At 34.8% G+C, this 15,600-nt stretch overlaps 2 protein-coding genes across 2 annotated transcripts in view; both read left to right on the plus strand.

Moving 5' to 3' along the window:
• SGO2 (shugoshin 2) overlaps nucleotides 1-13,162 on the plus strand; it is a 52,789-nt gene extending 39,627 nt beyond the window's left edge. The window contains exons 7-9 of the mRNA XM_025404994.1: nucleotides 292-3,201; nucleotides 4,590-4,740; nucleotides 12,817-13,162. Coding sequence (XP_025260779.1) covers nucleotides 292-3,201; nucleotides 4,590-4,740; nucleotides 12,817-12,832 — 3,077 coding nt within the window. The 3' untranslated portion in view covers nucleotides 12,833-13,162. The remainder of the gene's footprint in view (nucleotides 1-291; nucleotides 3,202-4,589; nucleotides 4,741-12,816) is intronic.
• A 2,031-nt stretch (nucleotides 13,163-15,193) lies between these two features.
• AOX1 (aldehyde oxidase 1) overlaps nucleotides 15,194-15,600 on the plus strand; it is an 88,933-nt gene continuing 88,526 nt past the window's right edge. The window contains exon 1 of the mRNA XM_025404993.1: nucleotides 15,194-15,479. Within this exon, the coding sequence (XP_025260778.1) occupies nucleotides 15,435-15,479 (45 nt within the window). The 5' untranslated portion in view covers nucleotides 15,194-15,434. The remainder of the gene's footprint in view (nucleotides 15,480-15,600) is intronic.

The raw sequence follows: 15,600 nt of genomic DNA on the forward strand, positions 1-15,600 counted from the left end.
TATGCTAATGGCTCTACTGTTGGCTGTACTCCACTCTACTGTTGGGGCTGAGGCAGAATTCTCAGTATATATTTTCTATAGATACAAATGTAAAATGTGATTTAGGAGTACTCATCATTTCTAACTTATTTTCTTATAAGCATAGATTCTTAGTAATATTAGGATCTGAGCAGAACACATTGTCAGAAATTATATCTGTGAAACAGCTTGATTTCTAATCTAATTTATTTAAAGTAACTTATTACTTATTTCATTACTTATTTCTGAGTTTTGTTTTCCTTTTCTTAATAGAAAGCCATTCCCACTCAGACCAAAGTTCTAAGAGTTCTCTAACGAGTGAGATGAGAAATGCCCAATCTATTGGCCACAGATGGGAGAAACCATCTCCTAGTAATGTGACTGAAAGGAAGAAGCGTGGGTCATCTTGGGAATCAAATAATCTTTCTGCAGACACTCCCTGTGCAACAGTTTTAGATCAACAACACATTTCAAGTCCAGAATTAAATTGCAATGATGAGATAAATGGTCATACTAATGAAACAAATACTGAAATGCAAAGAAATAAACAGGATCTTCCTGGCTTATCTTCTGAGTCTGCCAGAGAACCTAATGCAGAGTGCATGAATCAAGTTGAGGATAATGATGACTTTCAATTGCAGAAAACTGTGTATGATGCTGACATGGATTTAACTGCTAGTGAAGTCAGCAAAATTGTCACAGTTTCAACAGGCATTAAAAAGAAAAGTAAAAAAACAAATGAACATGGAATGAAAACTTTCAGAAAAGTGAAAGATTCAAGCTCTGAAAAAAAGAGAGAAAGATCAAAGAGACAGTTTAAAAATAGTTTAGATGTGGATATCGGGGAAAAGATTGAAAAGAGGCCAGAAAGATCTGATGTCCTGGATGGCAAAAGGGATGCTGAAGATCCTGGTTTTATTTTCAATAATGAACAGCTGGCTCAGGTGAATGAACTGAAGAAAATGACCCTTCAAACTGGCTTTGAACAAGGTGAAAGAGAAAACATACCATGTAATAAAAAGAAGAAAAGAATAACAAATGAGCAAGAGGAAACATACTCTTTATCCCAAAGTTCAGATAAATTTCACCAGGAGAGTAAACTTGATAAGGGTCAGAATTCCCTAACTTGTAATAAAAGTAAAGCTTCTAGACAGACATTTGTGATTCACAAATTAGAAAAAGATAACTTACTGCCAAACCAAAAGGATAAAGTAACCATTTATGAAAACCTAGATGTCACAAATGAATTTCAAACAGTCAGTCTTTCCACCAAAGATAATGGAAATTTATGTGATTATGGGACCCACAATATATTGGATTCGAAAACGTATGTCACTGATATTCAACCTTCTGAGCAAAATGAATCAAACATTAATAAGCTTAGAAAGAAAGTAAACCGGAAGACAGAAATAATTTCTGGAATGAACCACATGTATGAGGATAATGATAAAGATGTGGTACATGGCCTAAAAAAAGATAATTTTTTTTCCGAAACCCAAGAGGATAAAGAACCTATCTCTGAAAACATAGACGTTTCCAAAGAGCTTCAAATCCCAGCTCTTTCTACCGGAGATAATGAAAATCAATGTGACTATAGGACCCAGAATGTGTTGGGTTTGCAAAAGCAGATCACCAATATGTACCCCGTTCAGCAAAATGAATCAAAAGTTAATAAGAAGCTTCGGCAGAAAGTAAATCGGAAGACAGAAATAATTTCTGAAGTGAATCATTTAGATAATGAAAAAAGTATAGAATACACAGTTAAAAGTCACTCACTCTTTTTAACTCAAAAAGATAAGGAAATCATCCCTGGAAACCTAGAAGACCCAAGTGAGTTTGAAACACCTACTGTTTCTACCAAAGATAGTGGAAACCTGTATGATTCTGAGATTCAAAATGTTTTGGGGGTGAAACATGTCCATGATAGGCAACCTGCTTGTCAAAATGATTCAAAAATAGGTAAGAAGCTTCGACTAAATGTATCTCAAAAGTCGGAAATAATTCCTGAAACCAATCAAATATATGAGAATGATGACAAAGGTGTACATGACCTAGAAAAAGATAACTTCTTTTCTCTAACCCCAAAGGACAAAGAAACAATTTCTGAAAATCTACAAGTCACAAATGAATTTCAAACAGTTGATCTTCCCATCAAAGATAATGGAAATTTATGTGATTATGACACCCAGAGTATATTGGATTTGAAAAAGTATGTTACTGATAGGAAATCTGTTGAGCAAAATGAATCAAAAATAAATAAGAAGCTCAGGAATAAAGTGAACTGGAACACAGAAATAATTTCTGAAGTGAACCAGATATATGAGGATAATGATAAAGATGTACATGTCCAAGAAAGCTATACAAAAGATCTTGATTTTAAAGTAAATAAATCTAAACAAAAACCTAAATGCCAAGACATTATCAATGAACACTATATGGAAATCAACAGTAATGAAAAGGAAAGTTGTGATCAAATTTCAGATTCCTACAAAGTAGTTAAAAAGTGTAAGAAAGAATCATCATGCAAGGCAAAGAACATTTTGACAAAAGGTAAGAATAAACTTGCTTCACAGTTAACAGAATCTTCACAGACATCTGTCTCCTTAGAATCTGATTTAAAACATATTACTAGTGAAGCAGATTCTGATCCAGGAAACCCGGTTGAACTATGTGAGACTCAGAAGCAAAGCACTACCACTTTGAATAAAAAAGGAGATACCCCTTTTGTGGAAGAAATAAAAGAAGGAGAATGTCAAGTTAAAAAGGTAAATAAAATGACATCTAAGTCAAAGAAAAGGAAGACCTCCATAGATCCTTCTCCAGAGAGCCATGAAGTAATGGAAAGAATACTTGACAGCATTCAGGGAAAGTCTACTGCATCTGAACAAGCTGATAAGGAAAACAATTTGGAGAATGAGAAAATGGTCAAAAATAAGCCAGACTTTTACACAAAGGCATTTAAATCTTTGTCTGAGATATATTCACCCAACATACAAGATTCTTCCTTTCACAGTGTTCGTGAAGGTTTAGTACCTTTGAACATTTCTTCTAGTAAAAATGTGATAATAAAAGAAAATTTTGCTTTGGAGTGCTCACCAGCCTTTCAAGTAAGTGATGATGAGCATGAGAAAATGAACGAGATGAAATTTAAAGTCAACCGGAGAACCCAAAAGTCAGGAATAGGTAGGTTAATAACCATTATGAAATGATAAAGCTTTAGAAGTGTTTTGGTTTTTGTTTTTGTTTTTTACTTAGCCAATGAAGTATTTTCTAAGTGGTATTTTTACGGAATTTAAAAACAATGTATAACTGAGTACATGATCCATAGAAATAGCATGAGGAATAAAGAAAGTTTCATACTTTGGGAAATAACAGTGAGAGTATCTTGGACATTTACAACTACAAATGGATTTGGCCTTTACCACAAACTTGCCTAATAAAGACCTTAGGCAAATAATTTCCTTTTTCATACATTTGAAGAAAATTGAATGTTTTAAATGTATATAATAATGAATTGTACTGGTTTTTATTTTACTGAAGATAGTTGCACTTTTCTTGAGGGTGAGAGACTTCCCCCATTCAACAACATATATTTAATGTGATCAAACCCTTCTAGATATTTTAGAGGATTGAAAAATAAACAGTACCAACCCCCTTTCCTCAGATTCCATGCATGTAACAAACATGGTGAAATGGAATAAATGATTCTTTAAGCACATGTATTATGCTAAGGGATATAATGGGGCATAATTTTGACTAGAGGAATCTTCAAAAGCATCCTTAAATAGGTAGCATTTTAGGCCCTAAAGGATAAGTCAGATTTTTACCTGTAGTATTTACTTTTTATTTTTTCCCAGTTATTAAAACAGTACTCATTGCAGAAAATCAAAAGTAGAAAGTCAAAAAGGGAAGGGAAAATAATCACGTGGGAGAACTTTAGTCCATTTACCATGTGCATGCAGACCCAAATCTATGGAATTTTAAATATATATTTGAAGTCACACTATATATAACATTACTTATCTCATTTTTTTCCTTAACAGTGAATCCTAAAGTTCTTTTGTCATTAGAAATTTTGTAATATTAAACATTCCTATACCAATTAAAAATTTTTACTGGGAGCCTATTATTTCAATATATGTGTGTAGATCCCTAAGGTTTTGGTGGGTAAGTCAATTCCAGGTAAAGGCACACCAAAGCAAAAGAATTACAAAGGTCTAGAGTTGCAGGATTTGTTAGAGGACTGGTGAGACATTTTTTATCTGCTCCTCATGGTGCCTTTCACAGAGTGAGTGATCAGTGGCATATATGTTGAATGAATGTTCTGTAATTTGTGTGCTTTCATGAAAAGAGTTGGACTAGGATGAACTTTTGGGACCCATATGTGATTTCAGAATAAAAAAGTTGCCGGCTACTCTGACAGTTTGTTTCAAATGTTAGTCTCTTTCCTCTCAAAATTGAATCAAGATTTAAAATTTGCTGCAGGGATTTGCAAACCACTATATAGCTCATATCTATTTGTATCTCTATATACTTTTAAAAATATTTGTGAAAAATCATATTCTTTTCAGGTGATAGACCATTACAGGACTTGACAAATACCAGTTTTGTTTCAAATAACACTGCTGAATCTGAAAATAAGTCAGAAGATCTATCTTCAGAACGGACAAGCAGAAGAAGAAGGTGTGCTCCTTTCCATTTTAAAGAGCCAAGCCTCAGAGAGTAGGTATTTCAAGTGATTTTAGTATGCCATTATAAAATATATCCTTAAAAAATGTTCTGCCTGAATTAGTATTTGAGCACTTCTGATAATTCAATAAAATGTATATTATTGATATGTAACAACCACAGTATGATTTGGGTAAGATTTGAAGAAATATGTACTTTGAACAGGCTATTTTTGGGGGATTGGAGGGTTGTCTGGATTTAAATTGATTTACTTTTGGTTAGTTCCTAGTTCTACTACTGTCATATTTTAAATTGTAACCTGATAATTATAATTTTTAAAATTCGTGGCCTGTGATTTGCAAGCTATTTTTGTTACCCCATTTGTTTATTTCCTACCTTTTTCCCTAGAAGTCAAAGTGGTTTATGTGTCCTTTACTCTCAAAAGAACAGTCCTTTCTCTTTATTTTTGTAAATTTCAAACATACCCCAACAAAGAGAATAGTGCCCTCCTCCAATTTATCCATTCCTCAGGTTCAACAGTTATCAACACTGTCATATTTGCTTCATCTATCCTTTTTGTTGTATTTTAGAGTCTCAAATATTGAGTCATTTAATTCTGAAAACACTTCTATATATCTCTCTCTAAAAAATAAGAACTTAAATTTCTTAGCAAAACTAGACAACAGTGATCACATCTAACAAAAAAGAATGATTTTCATGGGTATTTTAAAACAATAACCAGCAGATGGCAGTAATATAAGGGAGGGTAAAAGAAAATTAAAAGTGAAATTAAGGACCAAGGGGCCTTTCTTTTTTTCTTTTCTTTTCTTTTTTCTTTTCTTTCTTTCTTTTTCTTTCTTTTTCTTTCTTTTTTCTTTTTTTTTCTTTTTTTAACAGCTATTGAGATACAGTTCACACAATTTAAACTGTACAATTTAGGCCAGACATGGTGGCTCACACCTGTAATCCCAGCACTGTGGGAGGCTGAGGCAGGTGGATCACTTGAGGCCAGGAGTTCAAGACCAGTCTGGCCCCTATCTCTACTAAAAATGCAAAAAGTAGCCAGGCATGGTGGTGCGTGCCTATAGTCCCAGCTGCTCGGGAGGCTGAGGCAGGAGAATCACCTTGAACCCAGAGGCAGATGTTGCAGTGAACTGAGATTATACCACAGCACTCCAACCTGGGTGACAGAGTGAGACTCTGTCTCAAAAAAGAAAAAAAAAAAGTGTGCAATATTCTAGTTTTTAGTATATTCATAGATATGTGCAACCATTACCAGAGTCAATTTTACAACATTTCTTTACTTAAAAAGAAACCCTGTACCCTTTAATTATCTCTTTCCTATCCCCCAATTCTAGGCAACCACTAATCAACTTCTTGTCTCTCTAGATTTCCCTGTTCTAGACATTTCAAATGAATGGAATAATAGAATATGTGGTATTTGCAACTGGCTTCTTTCACCCAGCATGTTTTAAAGTTTCTTTCATACTGTAGCATGTATCAGTATTTCATTCATTTTTATGACTGAATAATATTCCATTGTGTAGATACCACATTTTGTTCATCCATTTGTGCTTTGATGGACAATTGGGTTGTTTTCATCTTTTGGCTGTTATGAATATGCTACTATGAACATTCGTTTGCAAGGTTTTGTGTGTAAAGTTTTTTTTTTTTTTTTCCTTGGATATATCCCTAGAAGTGGAATTGCTGAGTCTGTGTAATTAATTGTTTGAGGAACTGCCAAGCTGTTTCCAAAACTGCTGTACCATTTTACATGCTTACCAACAATGATGATTTAAAAAAATTTCTCCTTCTCCTTACCAATACTTGTTTTTCTATGACTTTGGTTCTAGCCATCGTAGTGGGTTTGAAGTGATATTGCATGGTGGTTTTGATTTGCAATGCCCTGATAACTAATGATGTTGAGTGTCTTTTCATGTGCTTACTCGCCATCTGTATATCTTCCTGGAGAAATGCCTGTTAAGATCCTATGTCCATTTTTCAGTTGGGTCATTTGCCTTTTAATGAGTTGTAAGTTAAACTTTTTATTTTGAACTAATTTTAGACTAATGGTAAAGTTGTAAAAATAATACAAAGGTTTCCCATATGGTCCTCTCCCAGCATTCCTTAATTTTAATGTCTTATGTGCCCAGTAAAATTATCAAAACTAAAAAATTAGCATTGGTACAATACCGTTAACAAACTATAGACTTTCACTAACATCACTTTCTGTTTCAGAATTCTATCTGGAGTCCCACATTGCATTTAGTTGTTGTTTTTCCTAAGCATCCTCTAACCTATGACAGTTTCTCAGTCTTGTCTTTTTTTCTGCCTTGGACACCTTTGAAGACTACTGGTCAGTTCATTTTGTAGAATATCTCTTGGTTTGGGTTTGTCTGATGTTTTTTCATGATTGCAATGCAGTTATGCTTTTTTGGCAAATATTTCACAGAAATTATATGTCCTTCTTGCCTCATTTCAAGGCTTCATGATATCAGCGTGTTTCATTACTGTCATGTTAGCCTTGATTCCTTGGTTAAGGTGGTATCTGCTGGGTTTCTTACTGTGAAGTCACAATCTTTTCCTCTGTTGTTAATGAACATGGAAGGGAGATACTTTGAGTCTATATATTCCATTTCTCAAACTTTCACGCACTAATTTTAGCATCCATTGGTGGATCTTGCCTGCAACAGTTACTACTATGGGTACTATTAGTAATGATTTTTGATTTCTCCCTTTCCTTCTACATTAATTGGAATCCATCTGTAAGGAAGAGTTGTCTTTTCTCCCTCTATTTATGTATCTCTTTTGTTCTATAGATGAAAGTCCAATAGCATCAATATTTATCTGGTTGCTCAAGTTATTCCAACTTTGACCACTAAGAGTTCCTTCAGGTTGGCTTCCATGTCCTTCTGACATGACTTCGTACTATTTGGAGCACTTTCTTACTTTCTGACACACGGGATGTTCCGGGCTCATCCTAGTGAGAAGTGCCAGAATCAGGCACTTCTTTGAGAAGCCTGGTTCCCTTAATTAGAGAATTTTGCTTAGAAACCAAGATCTGAGCACTAAGTATGCTCATTGCTTATATTGTGTTGTATTAGTTATCTATTACTCCACAACAATATTCCCATAAACCTATGGCTTAAAGTAGCAATCTGGACACAGCTTAATTGGGTGCTCTGCTTAGGGTCTGACAAAGCTGCACTAAAGGTGTCTTCCAGGCTGGTTCTCATCTGGAGGCTATACTGGGGAAGAATCTGCTTTCAACTTACACAGGTTGTTGGCAGAATTTGTTTCCTTGTGGTTCTGGACAGAGGGCCTCATCTTCTTGGTGTTGACTAGAGGCTGTTCTTAGCTTCTTGCCACATGGCCTCCTTTCCAGCATGGCCACTTACTTCAAAGCCAGCTATGGAGAATCTCCAGAGCAAGTCCTCTAGCAAGATAGAGTCTTATGCAACAAAATGTCATCTCAGAAGTGAGACATCTCATCACCTTTGCCAGTGGTCTCCTTGTTTATTGTAGAGGATCTATAGTATGTTTTAATGTCTGGTAGGGCTAGTATCCTCTCATGGTTTTTCTTTTTCATTGTTTCCCTCACTGTTCTTGAATGTTTGTTGTTCCAAAGGAACCTTAGGATGGTATTGACTTGTCTGGCTCGGAGTTTCATAACCTTAGCACTGTTGACATTTGGGGCTAGATATTTCTCTTTTATGGGAGGCTATCCTGTGTATTGTAGGATGTTTAGTGGTATCCCTGACCTCCATCCACTAGATGTCAGTAGCACCCTCACATTTATAACAACCAAAATTATGTCTCCAGATGTTGCAAAATTTCAGTTGGGAGGTAAAATCATCCTGAGTTGAAAACCACTAGTCTACAAGTATTTAGTTTTCTTTCTTGCTATTATATACAGACATGTAACTGATGCCCAATGTTGTTCATATATATGAAAGCCGTTGAATTCTGTGTCATTTTATATCTTGCTACTTACTGAACTCTGTTATTCTCTTATCTCACTGATTGTCTTGAGTTCTCCAGGTATAGTATGATATCATCTGAAAATAGAGATAGTTTTACCTCATTACCCCTTTGTATGCCTGTTATTGTTTTTCTATTAGCATTGGCTAATAACTCAGGTACAATGTTAAAATAGTAGCAGGAATAGTAGGCATGCTTGCCTTGTTCCTGACTTTAGTAGAAATACTTCTGTTGAAGTATTTTTGTCTCTCCATTAAACAAGATACTTGCTTTAAGATTAAGATATGTACATAATTTACTAAGAAAATGCCCCTTGATGCCTATTGAGTGTTTTTATCATGAATGATTGTTGAATTTTGTCAAAGGTTTGTTCAGCATTTATGAAGATAATCATACACTTTATTTCCTTACATGCATTAACATGGCATCTGTTGATGAGTTTTCTAGTACCAAACTCACCTTGCTTTCCTGAAATAAATCTTACTTTGTCATGGAGTATGTTTTTCATAATGTGATGTTGAATTGAGTTTGCCAAAATATTGTTTAGAATTTTTATGTCAACATTCATAATTGATGTGAGTCTATAGTTATCCATCTTTGAATTGTCTTTTTCTGGCCTAGGTATCATATTAAGGGAATCAAGAAAGGTCACTGTCTTGGTTCCTTTAATGAAATAATTTATATTTCATTATAATTTATAGTACATTATAATTTATGTTTATAATTATTTGTATGTTACATACTTATATAATTTTAGAACATTGGGACTCTGGTTTTTGGAAGTTTGTTAGCATCCCCCTCTGAAACCATCTAGACCTAGTATTGTTTTGTGTGGGATAGTTCCTTAATAATGTTGACTATTTTTTGTGTGTGTGAAAATTAGTCTGTTTAAGCTTTTTTGCTCTAATGGGGTCAATTTTTATTTGTATTTTTTTCATTATTTGTATTATATTTCCATAGGAAATTATCCATTTCATCTAAGTTTTCACATTTATTTGCATAAAAGTCTGCAAATTATCTTTTATGAATTAGACATGTAAATTAATTTTAAATTTTTTTCCCATAGTTATTTTACCTATATCATTTATCATTTTTTGTGTGTGTTCTTTTTCTCTTCTTCTTGATCAAATTAGGTAGTAGTTTATTTATTAACTTTTCCAAAAAATCAGGACTTTGATTTACTAATTGGAACTATTTTTCTGTTCTCTACGTCACTGATTTCTGCTTCATATTTATTATCTCCTTCTTTGTGTTTTCTTTGATTTACTTTATTATTGTTGTTTTCTTATTTCCATTTATTATTTTTATTCTTTCATTTATATAGATAACAGTGTTTTATGGCCAGGCACAGTGGCTCACACCTGTAATCCCAACACTTAATAGCCAGGCATGTTGGCATGTGCTTGTAGTCAGTCCCAGCTGCTACTAGAGAGGCTGAGGTGGGAGGATAGTTTGGGCCTGGTAGGTTGAGGCTGCAGTGAGCCATGATTGTGCCACTGCACAGAGAAAGATCCTGACTCAAAAAATTAAAAATAAAAATAAATAAATAGAACACAAAAAACAAATTTTAAAAATAAGTGTCTCTTGCAATCAATTTTTCTTTGATCAGTGCTTTCAATGTATCTTGATTCTGATACATAGTGTTTTCAATGTGGTTTTTTAAGTTTCTCCTTCAGGAGTTATTAGGAGGTTTTAAAAATTCCAGGTAGATGAACCTTTCTGGTTTTTTGTTTTTATTTGTAAATCTAGTTTTATTGCATTTTGGTCAGAAATTATTTATCGTAATATTTCTGCTTTATGGAAATTGCCAGTATTTTCTTTGTGACTTACTATAGGATCAGCATTTATAACTGTGCTGTGAGTGCTTGCGAAAAATGTGTATTCTCTATAATCAGGATCTAAAGTTTGATATATATCCATAGACTTACTGTATTTATTATGTTGCTTAGATCTTCTCTTTACTTATTTTTTGTAAATAAATGATCTGTTTTGTACTAAGGTTATACTAAGAGTCGTATATTAAAATGTATTGTGTCCTGTGTTTCCATGTATCTCCTGTAGTTTTTGCTTCAGAAAGGTGGTTCCTCTGCTTTTTGCTATGTAAATATCATAATTATTACCTATTCATTTTGGATTGTGGGCTTTTTTATATTAAAAGTGTCCTCATTTGTCATGTTCAGTGCTCTGGAGTAAAGACTTAAAGTCTTTAAGAGATAAAGACTTTAAAAACATATTTATGTGACCTTCCTGATATCTCCTACCACTCATATCTTCAGTACCTATGATGATCATTCCATAATAGCAAGCAGCTTTAATTAGGATCTATTTTCATAGGAGCTACTAGAAGCTGTGATATACCTAGTGCATACCATTTCCAATCCAAAAAGGAAGGAAGGAAAAAATGTGGCAACTGGGTGGTCATCACTCAGAATTTATACTGAATGTTGTGACTTTGCTTTTAAAATTTTACCAGCTAAGCTGTATAGCAAATCATCTGCACGCACTGTACATCTAAACTAAAATAGAACATTATTTCCTTACAGTATTTTGCTGTGTTTTATTTAGAGTAGGTACTTCTTTTGACAGGATTAATTAAACTATTTAATTACCCAAGGCAGTGGTATCACACTGGCTCTGGAGAGGAGTACAAAGGAGTGAAAGAGACCTTTCCACCTAATCTTGTATACCTTTTTAATTTGGGACCATGTCTATGTATTTCATCTAAAAACCATACTTACACACATGCATGTAAAATATAAATAAACTCTATATCTTGAAACATGATGTATTAGGTGCATGAATCCACCCTCTTACTGAAAAAATAAAATTATTGGGTAAAATACTAAAAAACGTACCTTGAATGCATTTCTTAGCTAATGACTATTAGCTAACCAATGTTTCTTTTAGTAGGAAACTAAGAAAAGCTCAGATCAAAGATCAAATGAGAGCAGGAACTCAGAGGGGAACTGACCTTATCCTGAAGATATTTGTCTAACTAGGTGAACCTAAACATTTCATTCACAGCCCTATGGGGCTAGGGACAGAAGACAAATCCTAGGGTTTATCCAAAATAAAGAGGCTATTAGATCTTCTTCCACAAAGTTGATCTACTTTCTCAGTAGAAGAGCAAACTAAAAATAGCCTCCCCACTAGCTTGCTCAGCCCCAGGGAATAACTTGGGTGCTGAATTAAGGAGGAAAAAAATCTTTCCCTAGAATTCATAACCAAAATACAGCCTTTATTAGATTATAGCTGGAATTCACAATATTTCGAAGGCACAAAAAAATTGAAGCTGAGGATTGAGTATAATTAGTGCATGAACTGTAGTGCCCTGTTGTCTATTAGAAGCAAATATTTTGTAGGGAGTTGTCCATCTCACACCTCAACATGTTTTTTGCACAGCCAAAGTTCCAAGGAAAATGAAGGGCTAGCTCATAGTTAAGAAAAACACTACATACACAGGGGAACAAGGTATCAGCAGAAACAGCAAATCAGACACAGAATATAAAATGCTTAATGTTTAAATAAAGGAGAGGCTTGAAAATGAATGAAGATATTGAGTGGAAAAGGTAAGTCACAGAAAAACACCTACAGTACGATTCCATTGATATAAAGATATCTATTAAACATAGATAAAACCAAACATTATACTTTTTAGGAGAGCAATACACAAGTGCTTAAAACAAAAACCGTAAAGAAGGAGTGATAATACAATTCAGGATAGTGGTCCCTTTTTTGGGGAGGAGAGGGATGTGATCAGAAAGGGGCACACTGGAGGTGTGGTAATATTTTGTTTCTTAACTTGGGTGTAGGAACATGAGCACTTACTTTGTTTTTAAATTGTATATTTTCACATGTTCTTGAACATATGCTAAATTTCTAATAAAAAGGAACTATGTAATAAACACGTAATATATAAAATCTATGTTGATTAATTTTTCTTAAATATTTGAAATGAATTATTTGAAATACTCTGATAGAACTATAAGATTTCAGAAAAAAATAGAGTATTTCAAATATTTAACAAAGCTTATGGTTTAAGGAAACTTCTTTTCTACTGATATGATGAAACAATTTTCTTCTCCATGCGTCACAGCAAAAGCATTAATTTCGGGTTGTTACTAATCTTCCTTTTTTTCTACTTTGCAGCAAGATGAGAAGATGAAGTGAATGTATGGATTCTGGTTTTTCTGAATTTGATTCAAAGCATAAGGAATCAAAACAGAAATATAACTAGTATCAAGAAGATGAAGTGCTTGATGAAAAGTGTTTTTTTTGGCCTTTCATGGAGTGTTGATTGTCCATTCTTAATATTTATTAATAGGTATATGTGCATAAAATAGCTATTTTGTAACATTAAGCTTTTTAAGTCATTTTGGTCATCATATAACATCTTCCTATTTATTTAAGCTTCTTTTTACCTAGTAGCCTTTAACCAAACAATAGCTATTAACGTTTTAAGCAAATAAAATGTGTTAAATACCTTTGCATTGGTTATCTTGTATACTAGTCTGTCTTGTTTTGCTGTGTGTTTTTAATCCATTCAATATATGTGGACATCTAAAAGGGTTTAAAAGTCACCTCCTTCCCTGGCCCGTTTTCTCTCCCTTCATTCTTCTATTTTCAGAAATACATGTTGAATGTCAGCTTCTGTATTACTTCTATTATATGTAATCTGATGACTTAGAGGAGGAGATTAACCTTTCAGGCTCTTTTGAATTTGGTTTTTATAACTTTATTTTAAAGATCACTTACTCTTCCAGTAATAAGTAGTAAAAAATCCTATTCATATCTGAGATCAATACACAGTTTATTGAATTCAAATAACTACTCAAACTGTATTCTACCTAGATGGAAAACTTTTTTAGACAGTATCTGACCACTAAAGGGTGGGCCCAGAAATCTGCATCTTAATCAGATGCTTCCGGTAACTCTGTCCTAGGATTGTCCTAGTACCACACTTTGAGAGACTGCAGTAGGGGTACAGAGTGCTCTAGGGGTTTAGTCAATAGCTCCAGTGAAGGATGGATAGTTTTATTCAAAGAATCCCAGTTGATGAATGAGGAAGAAAGACTAGAATTAGAAAAATTGCAACCCCCTATTAAAACTAATGGATGTAAAACAATTAGGTGAAATGTTGATGAAGAAATTCATTACAAAGGAATAGCCCTCAGAACCCACTGATCAATGTTAGCATCATTATGAATGAAACAACCAGACACCATATGCTTCCTGCTGTGCTGCAATATTAAGTGTATGGTACCACCTATGAAGTGTTCTTGCCCTCTCCCCACAAAAAAATTGAACCTGAATTTAATCAAAGCTTTAGATCTAATATTTAGTACACAGGAAATAAGTAGAGTAGAAAAACAACCCAGGGAGAGCCACATTCAAAAAATGTTTCATTTAAATAGGACAACTGACCTGGTTTCTTTTTCAATATGTTAACAGTGTTAAAAAGTCTGTTTTCAATCAAAAGAGGCTGATGAGACCACATGCAAATACATTGCACAGCTCTTGTTTGATTCAAAGAAGTCAAGTGTAAAAGACATTTTTTAAACACTGAGAAATGGCATTGCAACTGACTAAAAGAATGTGTATGTGTGTTTTTGAAGTATTTAGGGCTAAAATATGTCCAGGATTGGCTTTTAAATACTACAAAAAATGGAGTATGGCAAAATGTTTTGTTAAAACTCAATGAAGGGCAGGTAGATGCCAGTTGCACTCTTCACTTTTATGTACAAAGTTTGGAAAATTTCACAACAAAATTTTTGTGTTTACATAAATGAAATAACATGGGAAAATGTTCTAAGGTATGGCAAGTGAAAAGAAGCCTGGAAAATAACTAGTTTAATCCCACTTAAGTTTTTAAAGGTGTACATGTTTCAAAAAGTAAGGATAGACCAAAGTGAATGGTGGTAAGCTCTAAGTTGTGGACTTAGGTGATCTTTATTTTTATGCTTTGCTGTATTTTCCAAGTTGTTTTTTTTTTTTTTTAAAGTTTTCCAAGATGTTTTACATCTCTGTTCTTATTTACCAGATAAACTTTGTGGTTAGTTACTGGATAAACTGTAAATAGTGATAAAATTTTTAAATTTATATCAAGGTAGCTCTTCGTTTTAAAACCAGTAATTATTAGGTTGGCGCAAAATTGCAGTTCTTGCCATTGGAAGGTATGGTAAAAACCGCAATTACTTTTGCACCAACCTTATATTTCTAGAAGATCAAGTTGTAAACCTTTTTGTTTTCCCTAAGATCCGCTCCTGCAGAGTTGGAATAAATATGATTGTTTACACTTAAGAGTCCAGAACTACAGCAGGCCTGGTTGGAGGAGAGGTACTACTGTTCCCAGACTTAAATCCAGCTGGAACACCACCTAAAATACGCAATAACATAAGACTATCAAAAGCAATGTCCCAGGACTTACAAAGTTTGCTAAGACGCAAGAGGGTGTGACACAGACGCTCAGCGCCACTGGCGAGGAGATGAAGGGGTCGTCTTCATCTTCGCCGGATGATTTCCGCCCACATAGAGGGCGCCAGTGACGCCCACACACGTGCTGGTGTCTCGGGAAGAGTTTTCCTGGCAATGAGCTCAGGAACTTTGGATCTTAATCAAGGCTTTCTCGGTCAGGGTGTGGGTTGGACTTCAGGCTCCAGCAAGCCCCGCCCCACACGGCGGGTCGGTGCCCCCCGGTCCCAGGTGCCCGCTACTTCCCAGAACCGCCGCCTCCCGCTCTGGGCCCTCGAACCAGCGCGGACACCACAATGGACAGGGCGTCCGAACTGCTCTTCTACGTGAACGGCCGCAAGGTGAGCGCCCGCGGGCTGCCCCTGCCCCCAGACCCGCGGCCCGGGCCGTGGCAGAGAGGAGCCCCGGCCGTTCGTCCCATCCTTTCGTGCCCGCCGCTTAAGGCGCTCAGGCACACACTGG

This window comes from Theropithecus gelada, chromosome 12 (assembly GCF_003255815.1).
Source record: "Theropithecus gelada isolate Dixy chromosome 12, Tgel_1.0, whole genome shotgun sequence".
Classification (NCBI taxonomy): Eukaryota; Metazoa; Chordata; class Mammalia; order Primates; family Cercopithecidae; genus Theropithecus; species Theropithecus gelada.